At 43.9% G+C, this 20,614-nt stretch overlaps 1 protein-coding gene across 1 annotated transcript in view; it reads left to right on the top strand.

The window, feature by feature from the left end:
* Positions 1 to 20,614, top strand: part of LOC114362572 (O-acyltransferase like protein) — a 29,154-nt gene that overhangs the window by 3,083 nt on the left and 5,457 nt on the right. Inside the window, exons 3-12 of the mRNA XM_028318025.1 lie at positions 517 to 693; positions 1,444 to 1,591; positions 3,366 to 3,465; positions 5,010 to 5,097; positions 6,241 to 6,407; positions 8,000 to 8,182; positions 9,116 to 9,295; positions 11,106 to 11,256; positions 13,160 to 13,337; positions 16,756 to 16,898. Coding sequence (XP_028173826.1) covers positions 517 to 693; positions 1,444 to 1,591; positions 3,366 to 3,465; positions 5,010 to 5,097; positions 6,241 to 6,407; positions 8,000 to 8,182; positions 9,116 to 9,295; positions 11,106 to 11,256; positions 13,160 to 13,337; positions 16,756 to 16,898 — 1,515 coding nt within the window. The remainder of the gene's footprint in view (positions 1 to 516; positions 694 to 1,443; positions 1,592 to 3,365; positions 3,466 to 5,009; positions 5,098 to 6,240; positions 6,408 to 7,999; positions 8,183 to 9,115; positions 9,296 to 11,105; positions 11,257 to 13,159; positions 13,338 to 16,755; positions 16,899 to 20,614) is intronic.

Here is a 20,614-nt window from a genome sequence, read left to right as displayed (position 1 = left end):
TTTGCTTCGCCAGGCGCGATAGTCTGACTGTCTCACGGCTTCTTGCCTCGCGCCATACAACACTGACGAAGAACGTTCTCTACTATAGTTTGCGAGCTGTTACTTATTTTTTTTTTAAATAACTTGAAAGAATCGAACTGTCTGAGGTGGGAATTTCGAACCTACGACCTTTTGCTTGACGGGCGACTGCTTTTCCATCTGAGCTAGGTACTTAGACACTGGATGAACCTGTCGAAATTTTCAAGTGTAATACGCTATTAACGGTGATGTTACTTATTATAGTTGTGGGAATGCTTCGTCTGTCTACCCCTTTATTTGGCACTTGCGGGTTTATTCTTAGAGCGCTTTCACATATAGGCGTTATTGTCGCCCAACTGTAGCGCTTCTAAGTCGCGCTGCAGTAGCGCGACTCGTATCCATACATATTTATGTAGCGCTGCAGCTGAGCCATATGTGAAAGCGCTCTTATCCAGTTTATTTTAAGAACTATCTTCAATTATAAATATCTTTTTACAGGAATACTCGAAGATCCCGCAGAACTTCAACCGCACTGTGGTACGTCGCGGCTACTGCGTGAGCTCACGCTGCCCGCTGGAGGATCCTTCTGATCGCAACAACAGCTGGCGCTTCGAGCGCTGCGTGGCGCGCTGGGCGCAGGCGCAGGGCTTCCACTCCACCCCGCACTCTATAGAGGTAGGACTCTAGCTCTATAGTCCGGTCACCGAGCACGTAGAATTTCGTCCAATGGCCCCAACTCCCAAGCTATTCATCCCTATCGCTCGCGCGTAATTATATTGCTGTCGCGCTCGCACACTCACTGCTGCCGCACATCGCACAGTCGCGAGAGCAATATAATTACGCGCGAGCGATAAGGATAGGTAGCTTGGGGTCATTGGACGAAATTCTACGTGCTCGGCGACCAGACTTAGAAGGAGTACATAAATAGCGATCCTCCGTCGTCCCGCCAATAACGGCCCGAGGAGTTTTGTGGGTAAACTTGGAACATAGAACTGATTCTCATTCTCCAAGGAGTCCGCTGCAGCCCCTCCTGCAGCACTACAGTAGGTTTGTGATGAAACGATACGAACCGGACGGTGTATGTAGGGGAGACTGGGTACGGTTGTAGGTAACAGAGTACAGTTGTAAAAACTCGATTGTTATCGAACAATGATCAGTAGGTGAGGGGTACAAGGGGAAGCCCTTAAAGCCTTAGCCCTTAACTTGTCTACCGAGCAACAGTTGACTGTTACAACCATACCCAATTACAACCGTACCCAGTCTCCCCTACAGCCGTATGAATTGCCGCTCAAATACACTCACTTACTTATTTTGCACAAGTACTTAATAAATAATTTAAACAATATTAGGACCGGATAAACTGCAGTGATATGAAATTCTCAACACTTAATTTCTCAACTTTTCACCGTTTTCCACGCATTTCAGTACTGCCGCACCACGGAGCAGAGACAAGCCAAGGCAAGCAGCGAGGTAGACACCCCAGTGATCGTGTTCACTGCGGTGGTCCTCTGTGTTCTGTTCTTGAATGTAGTCGGCACTGTCTACGACCTGAACACGCCTGACAGTGATAAAAGTGAGTTCAATCAAGTCACTTTACAAAATTGTAATACATAGTTCAGTCACCACTTGTTTTCATAAGACCGTCTTGGAAACCACAATCCATGTGAGCCGCGAGCAGATGTTAAACAAACACTATAGTCTTTTTCACGTAAGATGATCCGTATGACACTTCAAAGTTATCCATATTACGCATACTACATATCGTCCATTTGCGACGACACTGTGATATATCAAAAACAGTGGTTTTACAGAAATCGACTTTTTAACTTTTGAATGACTATAACTCTTAAAATAAGGTTAGGATTACCTAATTGTGTATGAAACGTTTAAAGATTAACTATTAATGAATTTAAATATTTATAGTAAGACATAACTTTGCGTCTAAATTGATGAAATTATAGCGATTGAAAAAAAAAGAGACAACTTATCACGTTGTTCTAGTAAAAAATAATATTTTGAAGATGGTAAGTTCAGTTGTCACGTTGTAGATGATATAAAAAATATATTTATATAAGTCATTATTTAGATAAAACGTTGATCTTGAATTTTTTTTATTTATTTCACTAACATTACAATCAGTAAAAATGAGGTAATTGTTGGAACAGGCGAATATTTCGCTTTGCCATGTTAAATTTCACTTATAAAAATATTATCTAAGTAGACAGACAGTTGTATACATACAATATTTAAGTTCACATTAAGTTTTCTTATTCTAAAAACATAGTAAAATCTGAGTCTATTGATTATATTTCAATTAAATACGATGTAAAAATATTTTTTATTTAATGTACGCAATGTGTGAAACGGAATAGATTTAGTGCTGGGGTATTTCTTGTATAATAAAATCGATTATTTCCGCGGTTCATTAATCGATTGCAGTGAATACTTAGTTATTAAAAACATCACAAAAATCAACTATATTTTTCGATTATCGACTTTAATAAACGCATTGAAAATAAATTAATAGTTTTTAATTTTAAGAAACAGAACCAGTACTTTTAAGGAATCGTTTTTTTTAACACAAACCATGAAATTTGAATATTATCAATAAAAAATTGTTACAATAATATTTGTAATTAATAAAAACATGTTTTTTGTTAAATAACACCTATACAAAATAATTCTCTAAAAGTAGGTTTTACTAACTCTTCGAAAAAAATCGATAGATAAATCGCTATGGTTTAGTTATGTGACATCTCTAAATCTTTCAAACTCGAAACGTCATACGGATCATCTTAGGTGAAAAAGACTATAAGTTGAATTTAAGTATGAACATTGATAATATTATATGCTGCATCTGTTCTCAGAATACAAACTCAACTCTACATAAAATAACTTTAAGATGCCCTAACTAGCCAGAACCTCAACTAGATGACTAGATGAATGGAAGCCTGATGTGTTTATTCTTCTTCTTCTTAACCCTCGCCCATTCCCGTTAGGCTCGGTTTCTAATAAAACCGAAGTTCGTTCGTTTCAGCCGAAAGACGTCCACTGCTGGACAAAGGCCCCCAAGGATTTCCACAAAGACCGGTCCTGCGCCGCTCGCATCCAGGCACCTCCCGATGTGTTACTAACCAATCATATTTCGCCATTTCCACAACACGTCGGTTCAAAAATCTGATTAGCTAACACCATCTCCCTCTCCGCTTGGATAGAAACCGGGTCTTACGTTATATTTTGTGCTTACATGGAGTCGACTTTCCTTATCATGCGTCGTCATTTATTTCGCTGTTCAGCATCGTTAGTGACCAGGACCAAGTCCGAATGTGCAAAACGAATTGTTTCAGAGAGCCCACTGCTGATGGCGTGGTCTGCGCGCAGCAACTGGCGGCGCCTCACCGACTGCACCGGCCGCGCGCCCGACCTCGCTCCTCTGTCCGGAGTCAGGTACCCTCGTTCGTTCGTTTCAGCCAAATTCAATTAAAATTAAATACCCTTGGACATTTTACATTGCGCCTTCTAGTCCCAAACTAAGCATAGCTTGTATTATGGGTACTAGACAACGGATATAAACATACTTAAATACTTTTTTTTTTGTAAATACATACATATACATAGAAAACACCCAGACCCGTCACAGAAATTAAAATTCATCATTTCAATATCCGCCCGGCCGGGAATCGAACCCGGGACCTCTCGGCATAGTAGTCCGTTCTGAACCACTACACCAAACGGCCGACAAAAGGCCGAAATGACGTTAATCATCATCATCAACAGCCCTTTACAGTCCACTGCTGGACTGTGAGCCTCCTCCACTATAGTGGAGGGTTTTGCCACAATCCCCGCGCTTGGCAGGCGGGTTGGAGATCGCAGTTTAAAAGATTGATGTTTATCAGAGAGCGCTGCTGCCCGTTCTCTGGTTGATATGTAGTCCCTAAGTCGCCTCTTACGACACCCGCGAGAAGAGTATGGGTTGGTGACAAATGTATTCTACTCTGCCGTCACCTCCTCCCCCAAGGATTTCCATAACCACCGGTCCTGCGCTGCCCGCATCCAGGCTCTTCCCGCGACCTTCACCAGATCGTCAGTCCACCTAGTGGGAGGCCTGCCCACGCTACGTCTTCCGGCCCGTGGTCGCCGTACCCTGCCAAATCTGACCTTCACTGGCTGGTTTTTTTATTAACAGTCAACCTGTAGATCCCGGCTACACAGGAGTTGCAGCAGTGGGAACGAGGGGTGGGAATAGTCCCGTACGTGGAAAACGTTATCCGAAGTTTTGAATGTTGCCATCCCTTTCGCGCAAAGCGACATTCCAGCATGAGCGATAGTGACAGACCCGAAACTACGAAATAGCGTTTCGGAGTAGCCCTTTTTGTGTGATGAGCAATAAAGACTATTTCTCTATTTTTCGATACACACTCCACTTCAGTTGCACGAGACCCTCTTTAATAATAAACACAATGTATAGATCGTGGCATCCACGAAGACGCGACCCATCATTCTTTCGCTAATATTTGAATGTTAACGGTACAAGCTAAATTATCCATGAGAGCACACGCACACTACAATAAAGACGCTCGGATTGCTCGGATCTAACTCCCCGCACCCCGCGATTCCTCGACCAAAATTGTTGGGGCGTGTCGTGGATGACACGGTCTATAACGTAGTGCTGCGTTTACACTGCGCGGAAATTAGCCAAGTCAAGTAAAAAAAAAGTCGGGTGGGGATGAAAAATGAATGAATTTCAACCCCACTTCTCTGTTTTTCGATCACCCGCCCCCCCCCCCCCCCCCTTCATAAGTCTTAAGGCACCCCCTAGGATTTTCATGACATAGACTGTAGACTTGCCATGCAGATGCGCCAGTGAGTACTAATCTGCGCGACTTTAGTCACCCCCTGATGCTTGGCACCCGGGGCGGACCGCCCCCACCGCCCCCCCCCCTTACGCCGCTACTGACCAGCTGACCTTATTATGTACTTACTTATTGCAGGGTGGTGGTGATCCTGCTGGTCGTCAACCTGCACGGCGGGCTGTTCTACTACATGACCTACACCTACAACACGAGGAGCTTGGAACATGTAAGTCACAGATAATAGTGTTGTTTCCCCTTTAAGATTTGTTTTAAAAAGGATAAACTCCTTTCTGTTCATATTAAAACAACGTTTAAAACTCGTTTATTATAGACTATACAGGGTACCCGTATAACGACTTATCATTTTACGATAACGATATCTCACCTCACTTGGTTATTTCTAAATACTGGTTCATCATCATCATCATCATCATCTCAGCCTGCTGAACATAGGCCTCCCCCAATGATTTCCATATTGGCCGGTTGGTAGCGGCCTGCGTCCAGCGCCTTCCTGCTACCTTTATGATGTCGTCGGTCCACCTTGTGGGTGGACGTCACAAAAAACTGGTTACTGATTTATTTATTGGTACTGATTGACAAATGTAGTGAAGCACTTTTAGGATCAGTAACCCCAGTTTTACGATATCTTGTATAGTTTTCAATATTATGTGGCTATACGAAGAGTATGAAAGCTACATACATAGATACATTGAATTTTCGGATAGATCCAGTTTATTCTGTAACCTATTAGTTATTGATACTATTTGTCATTTTTTACGCCCGTATTCACAAACATTACTATGAGGTCTCACAGTGCGCGTGGACGCATACCGTGACACATGAACCAATCGCAGAGCTCTATTCAACGCCGTGCGTTCGATTTGCTGCTTCACTTAAGCAAATATCGTTTGTAGAACTAAAATAGTTACTAAAATAGTAAGACACGGCTTAACGCGACGTTTATTAATGAGTTACATTACATTACGGCTTGACGTTTCGACTGCGATGCTGCAGCCGTGATCACAAGCAGACTGGCGGCTCGCGGCGTCGTTCGTTCGGGCGGGCTTGAAAATTTTCAACTACCCTCATATTGTCATTTGTTACACTACAATCATCTCCATCGGGAAGTCGAACCTTAATTTCGAACTCCTCCTATGTTCTTCTGATTAATTTTGTTGCGGGTCCAATGACAGTTTAACTTTCCCCCGGGACAAACTTCACCTTCATTGGTTGGGTTTTTGTGGCGGTCAAGCTGTAGATCCTGGCCACACAGGAGTTGCAGTGGTGGGAACGAGAGGTGGGAATAGTCCCGTACAATCATCCCCATCTGATTCTTCATGGTTTTTTAAACTGTTGTTGTCCCTCTCAGATGATGCGGACGCCGGTGGTGGAGCCGGTGCGCAACGGCACGTCGCTGGTGGAGATGTTCGTGCTGCTGTCCAACTTCCTGCTCGCGCACCAGCTGCTGCGGCAGGCGCGGACTCACAGCGTCGGCCTCAGGCTGCTGCCCAAGATCTGGCTGGCCCGGTTCATCAGGTACAGTGCTGCTGTCCAACTTCCTGCTCGCGCACCAGCTGCTGCGGCAGGCGCGGACTCACAGCGTCGGCCTCAGGCTGCTGCCCAAGATCTGGCTGGCCCGGTTCATCAGGTACAGTGCTGCTGTCCAACTTCCTGCTCGCGCACCAGCTGCTGCGGCAGGCGCGGACTCACAGCGTCGGCCTCAGGCTGCTGCCCAAGATCTGGCTGGCCCGGTTCATCAGGTACAGTGCTGCTGTCCAACTTCCTGCTCGCGCACCAGCTGCTGCGGCAGGCGCGGACTCACAGCGTCGGCCTCAGGCTGCTGCCCAAGATCTGGCTGGCCCGGTTCATCAGGTACAGTGCTGCTGTCCAACTTCCTGCTCGCGCACCAGCTGCTGCGGCAGGCGCGGACTCACAGCGTCGGCCTCAGGCTGCTGCCCAAGATCTGGCTGGCCCGGTTCATCAGGTACAAATCCCACCACCACCCTTGGTTCCTCCTGCCTCACGGCGTATGAACCGAATCTCGGGATTTGATTTGATTTGATTCTCATAGTCAATTCTCCCCCTTCTGGGGCTTGACACAACAAATACGGTACTTCGCGTCGGGCTGCTATCGTTGATAAATGTCATCACTTCCTCTCATAACTTCGCCTGATTGTGTGCCAGGAGAGCGCGAACTCGGCAGCGCGATCCAGTCACTGCGACTACTCGTGAGGTCCTGGTGATAAACAAACAGGTCCTTGCTCGGCTCTCCGTATCGCATCCAGCATCTTCTGTCGACGTCTGTTCATCAGGTACAGTGCGGTAACTTTGACCGCCAATAAAAACCCAACAAGTGAAGGTCAAGTTTGTTCATTGGACATAGAAACATAGGAGTGCGAAGTTAAAGGTCGACTTCTCTGCAGTGTAAAGCGGATGATAGATGACAAAGATGTAAGTAACCTTTAATAAAAATTAAATATGTTATTATATTTATATTTCTCGCAAAAACCTGGCATAGTAAGTCACCCGGGAACGAGTGGGCGGTATTTTCTGCCAAGTTTATCTGTACCCGAAACAAAGTTGTCATTTGAATTCTGCTAAACTTTTTGTTGATGTCGTAAGATCTTACTTAGTAATGAAAAAGAGAGGTTTGAACATAGAGATATAGAGAGATGCCAACTAATGTGCTGAGTTCGAAACTCAGTGTCGCATTAGAAATTCACGCAGATAAAGTAATCAAAATATGTCCTCATTGTCCACTGCTGTATCTATCAGTACTCAGCGTTCAATTACCTAATCTTTAGTAGTATAATTTCATCTTTAGCAAGCAATGTAAACTGTTTACATTATGACGTTGCTGCTGTCAAAATTTGCATTCACGAGCAATGTGTTCTGATTTGGGCATATTGCTCCGATCCTGGCCACGCCCCCTTGTCACATCTCCCTTTAGTTTCTATGATCTGTAGGTTTGAAGGTCGTTGCTTCGATTTTTAGACTAACTTCGGATATGACACCAGTACCTACTTATTGTCAACGCTGTCTTTGAGTCCAGCAATGACACATACTCGCATTCAGTGGTTGCGGTTGTAGTTTTTATTTTTTATCTGAACTATTTCCCTGCCCACCAGACTGTCAGCCCTGCACCTGCTGGCAGTAGGCTTCGCTGGGACGTACTGGCCGCTGCTGGGCGACGGGCCAATGTGGCACGCGGTGGAAACGTCAGCGAGGGTCTGCCGCCGCAAGTTCTGGGCGCACCTGCTGATGCTGCAGAACCTGGTTGACCCCTACAACCAGTGCATGCTGCAGACTTGGTAACATCTTACTAATATTATAAACTAGCGGCCCGCCGCGACTTCTTACGCGTGGATCCCGTTTTACCCCCTTAGGGGTGGACTTCCGTTAAATCCGTTCTTAGTGAGCACCTACTTTCTAAAAGGAACTCCCATGCAAAATTTGAGACTCCTATCACTTGTAGTTTCTAATATTTCGTGATGAGTGAGTGAATAAGTCAGTAAATCAGTGACCTTTCGCTTTTATAGAATAAAAGTTTGTGACGCTGGGTAAATAGATGTTAGCTACTCTTTCACGTAAAAACCACTGAACGGACTTTGATGAAACTTTCAGTTTTTTATTGTATATCAGAATAAAACATCCTTTTTAACGATCGTGTCATCCACGAAGACGCGCCCCACCATTCTTCCGTTAATGTTTGAGTGTTATCGGTACACTCCAAATAATCCATGAGTGCGCACGCGCACTAAAATAATGCCGCTCGTATTGCTCGGATCTAACTCCCCGCATCCCTCGCTTTCGTCGAACAAAAATTTTGGGGCGCGTCTTCGTGGATGAAACGATCTAAAGCCTGGTCCGTGAGCACGTAGAATTTTGTCCAATGACCCCAAGCTACCCATCCTTATCGCTCGCGCGTAATTATATTGCTGTCGCGCTTACACACTCACTGCGGGCGCGCGTCGCACAGTCGCGACAGCAATATAATTACGCGCGAGCGATAAGAATGGGTAGCTTGGGGTCATTGGACAAAATTCTACGTGCTCACGGACCAGGCTTTATATTGAATTAATTAGCCAGATCACGACTATAAAGTATCAATAATTAAGTATTTCTGTGAAAAAGCGCAGAAAGCCGGGTGCAAAAGCTTGTTTTACATAGTTGTAATCTAGGTGTTACTTTACAAAATATACTCTGAACTCTAATAAAATGTCGACTGAACATATCGTCCCCAGGTTCGTAGCTGTAGACATGCAGCTGTTCCTGCTGACAAGTGTTCTGGCGCTGCTGCTGCTTCCGCGGCGCCGCTGGGCGCTGCCGGTGCTTGGGACCCTGCTGGCGGCATCTATTGCTGCCAACGGCTACTTCGCCTACTTGTTCGGCTGGAAGACGCTGTACTTGGAGTTGACGGCCGAGTGAGTACCTTCCAACTAAAACGGAACTATTCCCTCCTCTCGTTCCCACCGCTGCAACTCCTGTGTAGCCAGGATCTACAGCTTGACCGCCACAAAAACCCAACCAATGAAGGTCAAGTTTGTCCCGGGGGAAAGTTAAACTGTCATTGGACCCGCAACGAAATTAATCAGAAGAACATAGGTGTTCGAGATTAAGGTTCGACTTCCCTCCATTGCAAAGCGGATGACAGGTGACAAACAAAGGTTTATTAACCTTTAAGAAAAGATATGCACCACGGACAATAAATATCAATTAAGGGGGCCTATCTTATGAGCAATCTACCTGTCAATAATATTTTCCAACTACTTTTGTAACAAGCGAATGACGTCCACTACTGGAAAAAGGTCTCCCTAAGGATTTCCACAACGACCGGTTCTGTTCTGCCTGCATTCAGGTACATACTTCCTGCGACCTTCACGAGATCGTCGATCCACCTAGTGGGAGGTCGTAGTGAGTCGCGGAGTCCGATGCAGCGTCTCGGTGACGAACAGATTGCGCTTGTTATTTTGACTTCTCTTATTTTAAAATGACGGATTTTTTCATGGCCAATGCAACGTCTGGAACTCGGACGTGACAGTCTAAATCGCCACCGTGCACGCTGCTGTTGTGCACGCAAACTGAACGCCTTGTATCGGCCAAAGCTTTACTCATAAAACGACTAAACTAAGAGTTTATTTTAAGAATCCAAAAACGCCATGTGGTAAACATTTTCTGTAAATCCCGTGCAATGGCAGCCAATAGGAAAGCTTCCTGGGTAAAAAAACAGGAGTTTAAATCAGTTCGGTTAACTTATCAAAAAATACTCAACACGTATTTATTCACTTTTTCAAAATAATTAAAATTTAAAGAGATAAAGCGTGCCAAAGTTCAATAGAAGAGGCCCGTGACGTCAAGTTGTGCTTTTTAAGCACTTTGTGACGTCACGCGGAACTTCAACGCATCATTAATTCGTAATTACTTGATTTACATCTAAAAATATACGTGTCCAATATTTTTAGGTGATGTGAATGACGGAATATTGTTTTTAAGAAACTAGTCTATTCTTACGCAGCGTGGGACGTCCGCCCACAAGGTGGTCCGACGAAATCATAAAGGTAGCAGGCAGGAAAGCGCTGGACGCAGGCCGCTCCCAACCGGGCAGCATGGAAAGCATTGGGGGAGGCCTATGTTCAGCAGTGGACGTCCTATGGCTGAGATGATGATGATGAATCATCTATTATTAGGCGGGTTTTAGAATCGCGCTGACCGCTCGCTGACGGATCAATATGTAGGTATGTAATTGAAGAGAACGTTCCTGAGTGACGCTGATCGCTCGGCGCCGACGCTTCATACATTTCGGCTATCAGCGCTGACGGTCAGCGTGCGTCAGCTTGACTCTAAAACCAACCTGATTTAAGTAAAATAAAAGTTAGAAAGTAATTACTAGTTTATATTGTAAAAGGAAAAAGTACAAATCAACTGAATTTACGTTATCGAGAGTGACAGAAGGTATTTGTTCATAAATAACGCGCTAGAGGCGAGCGAGTCGTCCAATAACAAAACGCTTCGACGTTTTGTTTCTTTACACGCAGGTTCTTTTTTAATGTGATAGGAGGCAAACGAGCAGACGGATCACCTGATGGTAAGTGATTACCGTCGCCCATAGACACCCGCAGACCCAGGGGTCTACAGGTGCGTTGCCGGCCTTTAAGGTGAAGATACGCTCTCCTCTTGAAAGCTTGCAGGTCGCTTTCGGTCATATTCCAATACAGCCTTATTCTTGTGCCGTAGGAACGCGCACGCGCAGTTTGTGGGCGTGGCGTCGCTGGCGCTGTACTACGCGGCGCCGTGGGGCAGCCTGCCCGCCGCGCTGCTGGGGCTCGGCCTGGCCTTCCTGCACGCTAGCCTGCAGGAGAAGGGGTTCCACATCCACCACCATAAGGTCAGCTTTATAAAAAACTAGCTGACCCGGCGAACTTTGTTCCGCCTTAATGGCAATAAATAAGCAGACTTTTTTTTAATTTCGAACGGGATAAAAAGTATCCTATGTCCTTCTCCTGGCTCTAAACTACCTCCCTGACAATTTTCAGCTAAATCGGTTCAGCCGTTCTTGAGTTATAAGTGGAGTAACTAACACGACTTTTGGGCACATTAGAATAATAATTTTTAACCAAGGTAGATAAAGTTAAAAACGGGATTATTTCCAAAAAACCAAAAATTGTCGACAATTAAAGCAAGAATTTACCAAGTGTTATACCATTTTGGAATCCTTACTAAATGCGCCAAATTATGACGTCACTTGCCACACTCGCGTAGTACATTTTTTTTTCAGTACAGTCAGTTTAAACTAGGCAAAATTTTTATTTTGAAAAATTTTTTGGGAATAATGTATTTTTTTCATCCAAGTTGGAGCAGCTGGTTTTGTAATTTTGATAACAATTTAGAGAAGCATTATTCAGGGTTACATAACAAAAAAAAAATTTGGAAAAAGTGAAGATTTGTGGCAACACGAGTAAAAAGACCGTCACCTGGAGTAAAAATTTTTGATTTTTTTAAAATGCCCATTATTTTGAAAATATGCCACATAGATTTTTTTTTATATTTTTCTGATAACCAGCATAACTTGCCTCAACACCCAGTTCCGGCTTGACGTTACATTACGGGACACCCTGTATACAGGGTGTTAGGTAAATGGGTATATGAGCGGACACTAGCCCATGTTAACATGGGCATATAAATGGTATGGTGAAGTCAGAAATTTGATATCATCATTTTATTTTTTTAATTTTCATACAAAATAAATTTTATAAAATCCGATTTGTATGAAAAATAAAATAATTAAAATGAAGATATCAATTTTCTGACTTCACCATACCATTTATATGACCATGTTAACATGGGCTAGTGTCGGCTCATATACCCATTTACCTAACACCCTGTATAGAAGCCACGATAGCCGAACGGTGAAGGGATCGGACTGGCCGACTCGTGATCCGGGGAACGCGGGTTCGAATCCCACCGCTCGACTATAATATTGTGGTGAGCTCACTCGTGACATAAGCATATTAGCTTAGTACGAGGGGCTAACAGGACTGTTAGTAATTTGTGTAAAAACAAATCTACACTAATATTATAAATGCGAAAGACTCTGTCTGTCCGTCTTGCTTTCAAGCCTAAACCACTGAATGATTTTTGATGAGATTTGGCATAGAGATAGTTTGAGTCCCGGGAAAGGACATAGGATAGTTTTTATCCCGGTTTTTGAAACAGGGACGCGTGCGATAAAGTTTTTCTGTTACAGACAAAATTCCACGCGGGCGAAAGCTAGTTCCTAATAATCTTTAAAAAAAAGCTTCGTGTAATACGTACTATCATCGTCTTTCAGCTTCATACTGGTTGCAGAACGAGCAGTTTTCATAGTTGTGTGCAAACTGCAAACTGTACAAACACTATGGAAAACTACGTTACTAGTACTAGTAGTAGTAGTAAAATCTATACTAAAGTTGCTTAGCTCTTGGTCTACAGCTGCATAAGGCTACTGCTAAACAAAGGCCTCCCGCTAAGTATAAAGCGATGGGCCTTCCTTATTAGACGCGAAAGAAAGGATAACCTAGGTATTATTTAGGAATGAAGCATTGTATTGTGACTGAGTTCCGGCTTCTTCTCAGCACTTGCCATATGTTTGTCTCGAAGCGCTGGTAGGGCCCTAAAGATAAGGAGACATGTAAACCTTTTTTTTTTATCTTTGACGTTCATAAATGCCAAAATACAGGTCAAAATTGAATAAATATTTTTGTTTTGATTTTTTTTTATTTAATATAATGCTTTGTCCTTAACATTCACAGTGGCTGACGTGTGTGTGCCGCTACAGCGTGCCTCTGATCGTCGCCTACATGGCGTCGGGCGCCGCCGCCCACCACATCACCTCTAAACTCGGTATCGCCATCTACGTAGCGCTAGAGAGACCTATCTTCAGTTTGCTCTGCGCGCTGCTGCTCTTCGGACTTGTCAACAACGTCGATAGTAAGCCTTATGTCTTGACTCATAGGGTGCACAATTGATTGCGCACCACATCACCTCCAGACTCGGTATCGCCATATATGTGGCGCTGGAGAGACCGATCTTCAGTCTGCTCTGCGCGCTGCTACTCTTCGGACTCGTGAATAATGTCGATAGTAAGCCTTATGTCTTGACTCATAGTGTGCACAATTGACTGTGCACCACATCACCTCCAGACTCGGCATCGCCGTCTATGTGGCGCTGGAGAGACCTGTCTTCAGTCTGCTGTGCGCTCTACTGCTCTTCGGACTCGTGAATAATGTGGATAGTAAGCCTTGTGTCTTGACTAATAGGGTGCATTATTGACTGCGCACCACATCGCCTCTAGACTCGGCATTGGCGTCTACGTGGCGCTGGAGAGACCGATCTTCAGTCTGCTCTGCGCGCTGCTGCTCTTCGGACTCGTGAATAATGTGGATAATAAGCTTTGTGTTCATCAAACTTATAAGGTGCACAATTGACTGCCCACCACATCATGACGTCGCTATCTTCATTTTGCTGTGGACCTGTGTCTCTTCGGGCTCGTCAATAATGTCGACAGTAAGCCTTGTGTCTTGAGTCATAGGGTGCACTATTGACTGCGCATCACATCGCCTCTAGACTCGGTATCGCCATCTACGTGGCGCTGGAGAGGCCGATCTTCAGTCTGCTCTGCGCTCTACTGCTCTTCGGACTCGTGAATAATGTTGATAGTAAGCCTTGTATCTTGATTCATAGGGTGCACTATTGACTGCGCTAAACCGGCGTCTACGTGGCGCTGGAGAGATCTGTCTTCAGTCTGCTCTGCGCGCTGCTACTCTTTGGGCTCATCAACAATGTTGATAGTAAGCTTTGTGTTCAAACTTATAAGGTGCATAGTTGACTGCGCACCACATCACCTCCAGACTCTGCATCGCCATCTATGTGGCGCTGGAGAAACCGATCTTCAATCTGCTCTGCTCGCTACTGCTCTTCGGACTCGTCAACAATGTCGATAGTAAGCTTTGTGTTCAAACCCATAAGGTGCATAGTTGACTGCGCACTACGTCGCCTCTAGACTGGGCATTGCTGTCTACGTGGCGCTGAAAAGATCTGTCTTCAGTCTGATCTGCGCGCTGCTGCTCTTCGGGCTCGTCAACAATGTCGATAGTAAGCCTTGTGTCTTGATTCATAGGGTGCACTATTGACTGCGCTAAACCGGCGTCTACGTGGCGCTGGAGAGATCTGTCTTCAGTCTGATCTGCGCGCTGCTGCTCTTCGGGCTCGTCAACAATGTCGATAGTAAGCCTTGTGTCTTGATTCATAGGGTGCACTATTGACTGCGCTAAACCGGCGTCTACGTGGCGCTGGAGAGATCTGTCTTCAGTCTGATCTGCGCGCTGCTGCTCTTCGGGCTCGTCAACAATGTCGATAGTAAGCCTTGTGTCTTGATTCATAGGGTGCACTATTGACTGCGCTAAACCGGCGTCTACGTGGCGCTGGAGAGATCTGTCTTCAGTCTGATCTGCGCGCTGCTGCTCTTCGGGCTCGTCAACAATGTCGATAGTAAGCCTTGTGTCTTGATTCATAGGGTGCACTATTGACTGCGCTAAACCGGCGTCTACGTGGCGCTGGAGAGATCTGTCTTCAGTCTGATCTGCGCGCTGCTGCTCTTCGGGCTCGTCAACAATGTCGATAGTAAGCCTTGTGTCTTGATTCATAGGGTGCACTATTGACTGCGCTAAACCGGCGTCTACGTGGCGCTGGAGAGATCTGTCTTCAGTCTGCTCTGCGCACTGCTGCTCTTCGGAATCGTCATCAACGTGGATAGTAAGTCTTGTGTGGTAAACCATAAGGTGCATAGTTGACTGCCTTATCACCTCCAGACTCGGCATCGCTATCTACTTGGCGCTGGAGAGACCTATCTTCAGTCTGCTGTGCGCGCTGCTGCTCTACGGACTCGTGAATAATGTCGATAGTAAGCCTTGTGTCTTGACTCATACGGTGCATTATTGACTGCGCACCACATCACCTCAAATTGGGTTTCTTCCCTCAGTGTCGAGGGCTGGTAAGCATACGTTATGTGCGCCTGCGTAGACATTATTTGTCTCTTCCCTCTTCTATGTGGGTGGCCATACTACCACGCATAGGTTGAAATATGTAAAGTCACAACCCTTTGAGCCGCCAGTACGAGAGCTGTTTCGTTCTACGTCCGATCCGAATCCGTCAAAATATTACGGATCTAGAAACGAATTAGAAAAATCTGATGACAAAAATCGGACCTGGTGCATAAGAATATGTATCTAGTACGTGAACTACCACATAAATAGTTTTCCGACTACTTTGGAGTAGGGATGTTATGGATATGTAGTTTCGGTTATGAATACGGTTACGGATATAGGAAAAATATTAATACCGGTTTCGGTTACAGTTACGGATATTTTTTTATTTCGGATATCCGAAAGTTTCGGTTACGTATACGGATATCTGTGCTTTAGAATGCAATTTGCAATAGTTGTCCAACACGGTTCATTCATAGCCGCACACTTTACATCGAATAAAAAGTAATGAAAAAATTAAAAATTGATACAAGTTTGCATTATAAAGGTAAATCAGGCTGTATGCCTTTACACATAATGCTATACAAAAAAACAATTTAAACTGCCTACATCCGAAACTTTTGAATCGGTTACGGTTCCGAAAGTTTCGGTTACGATATCCATAACATCCCTGCTTTGGACTGTAATTTTCACGGATTTGGATCGGATAGAACCTGTCACATGGTTCAGCATTCGAGGGCTTCTGTTGGGAAGCCAACAACTCGCGGGAGAAGACGTGCGATCACCGTACGATGACTAACGTCACCTCGGGGCGACAGCGTCTTCATCGGCGGCGCTCGGGTCACACACTCGCCTTGGGACACCACCATACCACCAACACCATGACCGCACGAATACCGCGTATCTTGATAATTTATTGTAATTATTTAAACCGCCTCTGTGGTCTAGTGGTAAGACCACCTGCTTCAGACGCAGAGGTCCCGGGTTCGATTCCCAGTGGGGGCAGATTTTTCTGTTCGGTTTGGTTGGTGGTAGGGCTTGTTCTAAGTCCGCCTGGCTAGCTACCACCATCTTACCTAAGTCTGTCGCCATAACAACAATGTTAACAGCATTGTTGTGTTCCGGCAGTTAGAGGTAATTAAGATAGCCAGTTCCGCTGTGGTTGGAGGATTCCGGGTGAAGCTCGCTTCCACCTTCGGCCTGATCGTCACTTACCATCAGGTGAGATACAGGCCAAGAGCTTCCTCGTTGTGGATAAAAAAAAATTAGGCTGGCGAGAATTCGAGCACCTATTTTTATACAGTCCGCTATTTCATTTAATTTGCTAATATTTTTTAGGAGTCTAACAGCTTCTGTGTGTGCAGACACGTTCCGTCGCGTGCTGTCGTGGCGCGGGTTCGCGGTGGCGGGTCGCGTGACGCTGGCCGCGCTGCTGCTGCACTGGCCGCTGGAGCTCGGCCTGCACGCCCGCTCACAGGTGCCGCTCAGCTACTCGCACTACGGCTTTGTGAGTATACAGTTAAGCCTTAGGCCGGGTTCCCACTATGCCGGACCGGCAGATCTCCCGGTCCGGTAAAATCGCCGGAAGGCCTAGCGGCGGTACAAATTGTATGAAGCTGTTCACATTATCCCGGATCCGGCTTTTTCGCCGAGCCCGGCATTTTTACCGAGCGTTTTGTCGCTACAAAATGCCGGAAAAATCACCGGACCGGAGAAATGTGAACGAGTTGCGGCCCACCCCGCCCCGCCCGTGCTCCCCGCACTTCATTCGGCTCGGATTTCGGATCCGGTGATCCGGTGTAATGTGAACACACGTGTCCGGTGTCCGGTTTCCGGCAGAAATGCCGGTCCGGCAAAGTGGGAACCCGGCCTTAGACTGACATCGGTGACCGACGTCAGCGGCGCGCACGATTACACACTAGTTCTATGTAATCATCTGCCGCTGACGACGGCGTTGCAGTGCGGTGCATCATAGAACATTGTGTTTATTCGTACGCTCGACCGATGTACGCGACCGACGTCAGCGTAGGAGGAAATCAAGCCTAAGAGACGATACCCATTGACCGGCGCGCGTTGTAGCGCACTTACACAGCCGTAGGGGAGACCTAGGAGAGTTGTGACAATTTTTACTTTAGGGGCCATATCTCGCTCAAAAAACATTCCACAGCTATGAATCATACAAATTAATGTAGCGTCGTTCCTTCTGTTTTCAAAACAATCACCAAAGTTAACTAAAGTATTAGGGTTTCTAAGAAAATCACCAAAATCCTAGACCACTCCCTCTGTCACAACTCTCCTAGCACCGAGGTAAGTTGTGACAGGTACCGAGGTGAGTTGTGACAGCATTGTATTCCATCTATTAGATATACAAAATACCTTAATACTCAATGAAATATGATTTTTTAGCAAAAAAAATACTTTAATCATCCTTTAGTACCAATTAAAACAAATAGTTGTAGGATGTCGTTACACAAATTGAGCTACATTTCTCCAGCTTTCATTTTTCTCCCACGACATTGAATTTTTTTTAATAATATTTTTTAGCTAATATTATAGATATATTTTCTTCCTCTTCTGTAGAAATAAAATAGTCGCGGTGGTAAAATCCATAGACGGAGCTTCGGCTTCTGGGTTTACTTGATAAGCCTCTTTCTTTTTAATATATTAAGATTTACAATTTTAATTAATTTACAATAACTTAATTTATTTACAAGTTTAGATTGTAAGTAACTTACTGTAACTGTAACTTTAACCCTTTAACCTAATCACTTTATAAGCCAGGTCCTAGATTTCGAATCTAGCAAACAGTTCCTCTATATGGCTTTCATGTATAGTTATTAGGCATACTGAATCAAAAAAGTAGCAGCATGCAATTCTCAGATCATAGAAGGGAATAGATGTGAAACGGGGGCGTGGCGCGTGTCTCCGCGATATGCCCAGAAACGAACATCGGCCGCGTAGCTAGGTTAGTCGCGATTCAGTCGTACTAAGGAAATGTTCTCCGATATTTTGGATAATGCGTCGTTACGTGCAATAAAACAAGTGAAACGAAGAACTACAGGAACAATGGAGTCATTTACTACATGTAAGTATTGCAAATCCATTGGTATTTTGCTTATAAATAAAAAAAACTAAACATTTTTACAAACGAATTCAGTGCCGTAATAGTTACTGCGATATCGAAATCAGTGGTGATAAAAATTCTAACACACTTATACATTGACGATTTAGTTAGCAACCACTTTATGTCATGCTCAAATACTGCGCAATGTATTTAATTTCTTCCGATATCCACTGTCGTGTGAAAATACACAGTACGGCCGCATGTGCCGGTCGTAACATAGTGCCGTGCTCGTGTTCTAATGCGGTTTCCTATTATCGATAAATAGAAGTAAATTATAATTTTCTATTTTGTAATTTTAAATAAAAAAATGCGATTTTAAGATTTTACAAAAAAAATAATAACAGTAGAAGTAATTAGTAACTGTCAACTATGTAAATTACTATAAGAGCTAGTTGAAAGCCTAATATAGGCATTATTTTTGATAAACATAATATGCGGTACGCAGATCGCCATAATTAAAAAGTAAATGCGTGATAGTAGTTAATAATAACGTATAATAATAAAAAGGTTTTCATACATAAGCATTTTGTGAAACCAGTTTCGAACCTTGCCCCTAGCGATTTAAAGTATCGATATCTTGTCGACTGCATTTTATCTTTGTTCTCTCACTAGCGTTTTCAAAGTGTGCGTCACGTCACGCGGCCATTGATTGGCCATAAGGCACGCCTTCTGGCCAATCACAGCACTTTTAAGCCGGTTGCACATGTTGTCGTAGACTCTCAGTCGCTTTGTTTTTACACAGTTGAATGTGTGTGTGGGAGCTGTGGTGGGGGAAATGTGGGGACACTGGTTCTCGTTGTATAGCCTGACCAGGAACATAAAAACCCTGGCATAGAGGCGCTTTAATTGCATTTGATAGTGCAACACTGGGTACAGTCGTACCTGTATTAAATTAATAGGCTAACTTTATGTATCAGGATTCAGGATTATAGGCTAATTTAATATTTTCATAAATTAACAAAAACATATTATATTATAGGTAAACTGGTTTAAATAAATTAAATGAAACCATCAATCGAGCAAGTAGGATTTTATTATTATTCATCAATAATCAAATTCTGAACTTGAATATTCAACTACAATGTCTGCTCATGAACGCTTCAAACTCGGTACTCATTTCCAAATTCCCTAAAATTCAATACTTACAAAGTGACAAAAAACTTTAAAATAGGTAGTTGAAACAAACCACAGCTAATTTTCATAGTTGACTGTACTATACGATAAACATGTCAGTCAATTTGACAACCTTTGTCGGAAACATTATTCAATGAAAATATTGTCCGAACCCTCTCTTCGACAAATACTTTATCACATTGTGAACCACTTTTCTTTCACGACTATAAAAAGATTTTAGCAATTTAATTCACAAAATCAATTGCGCACATTTAAAATAAAGTTTGTTTACACTTTGACAGCAATAGACTGACATGCAAGGTGACATGTCAATGAAGTTTTCAGTTACTGTTGCCATTAAAAGAAATTAGTACCATTAATTTTCCGCAACATGGCGAGGGTTTTTATGTTCCTGGTCAGGCTATAGTTACGCGCGACTTCATATCTATTCTCTTTCTATGATCTGAGATGCAATTATACAAATTATGAACCTACTAACATACAAAAAACATCTAAAAACATCGTGGGAATGGCCCAACAGAAAAAATCAGTAAGCTAGGAGAGTTGTGACAGCCTGTCACAACTCTCCTAGGTGTTTAAAATGACGACTTGGTTCGAATAATAATTTTTATTTTCTAAACACGATGCGCACACAAATGATCAGTGCTACATTTTAAGACCTGAATAACCATGCAACTTGGGAAAAAATAACACAACAGTGCACATATACTAAAACATGATATAAATTGAAATAAAACTTTGAAGAAAAACTTACTTTTCGCATTTTTTTGTACACAGACGTCATATTTACTTAACCGTGCCTTTTGCGCCTCCCGCAGGTACTTAGTCAAGAAGAGCGTCTTAAAAGCGACAAACAAGCGTTTTTACCACCTTCCTAACTATATTAAGTAAGGAGAAATCGTCCTTGTCACAACTCACCTCTGTCACAACTCTCCTAGGTCTCCCCTATGGAAAATAGTATTTTA

The sequence above is a fragment of the Ostrinia furnacalis genome, unplaced genomic scaffold (assembly GCF_004193835.3).
Source record: "Ostrinia furnacalis isolate ACB-3 unplaced genomic scaffold, ASM419383v2 OfSCF6631, whole genome shotgun sequence".
Lineage (NCBI taxonomy): Eukaryota > Metazoa > Arthropoda > Insecta > Lepidoptera > Crambidae > Ostrinia > Ostrinia furnacalis.
Note: the sequence above shows the minus strand (reverse complement) of the source record. Positions and strands in the feature narration are given on the sequence as shown.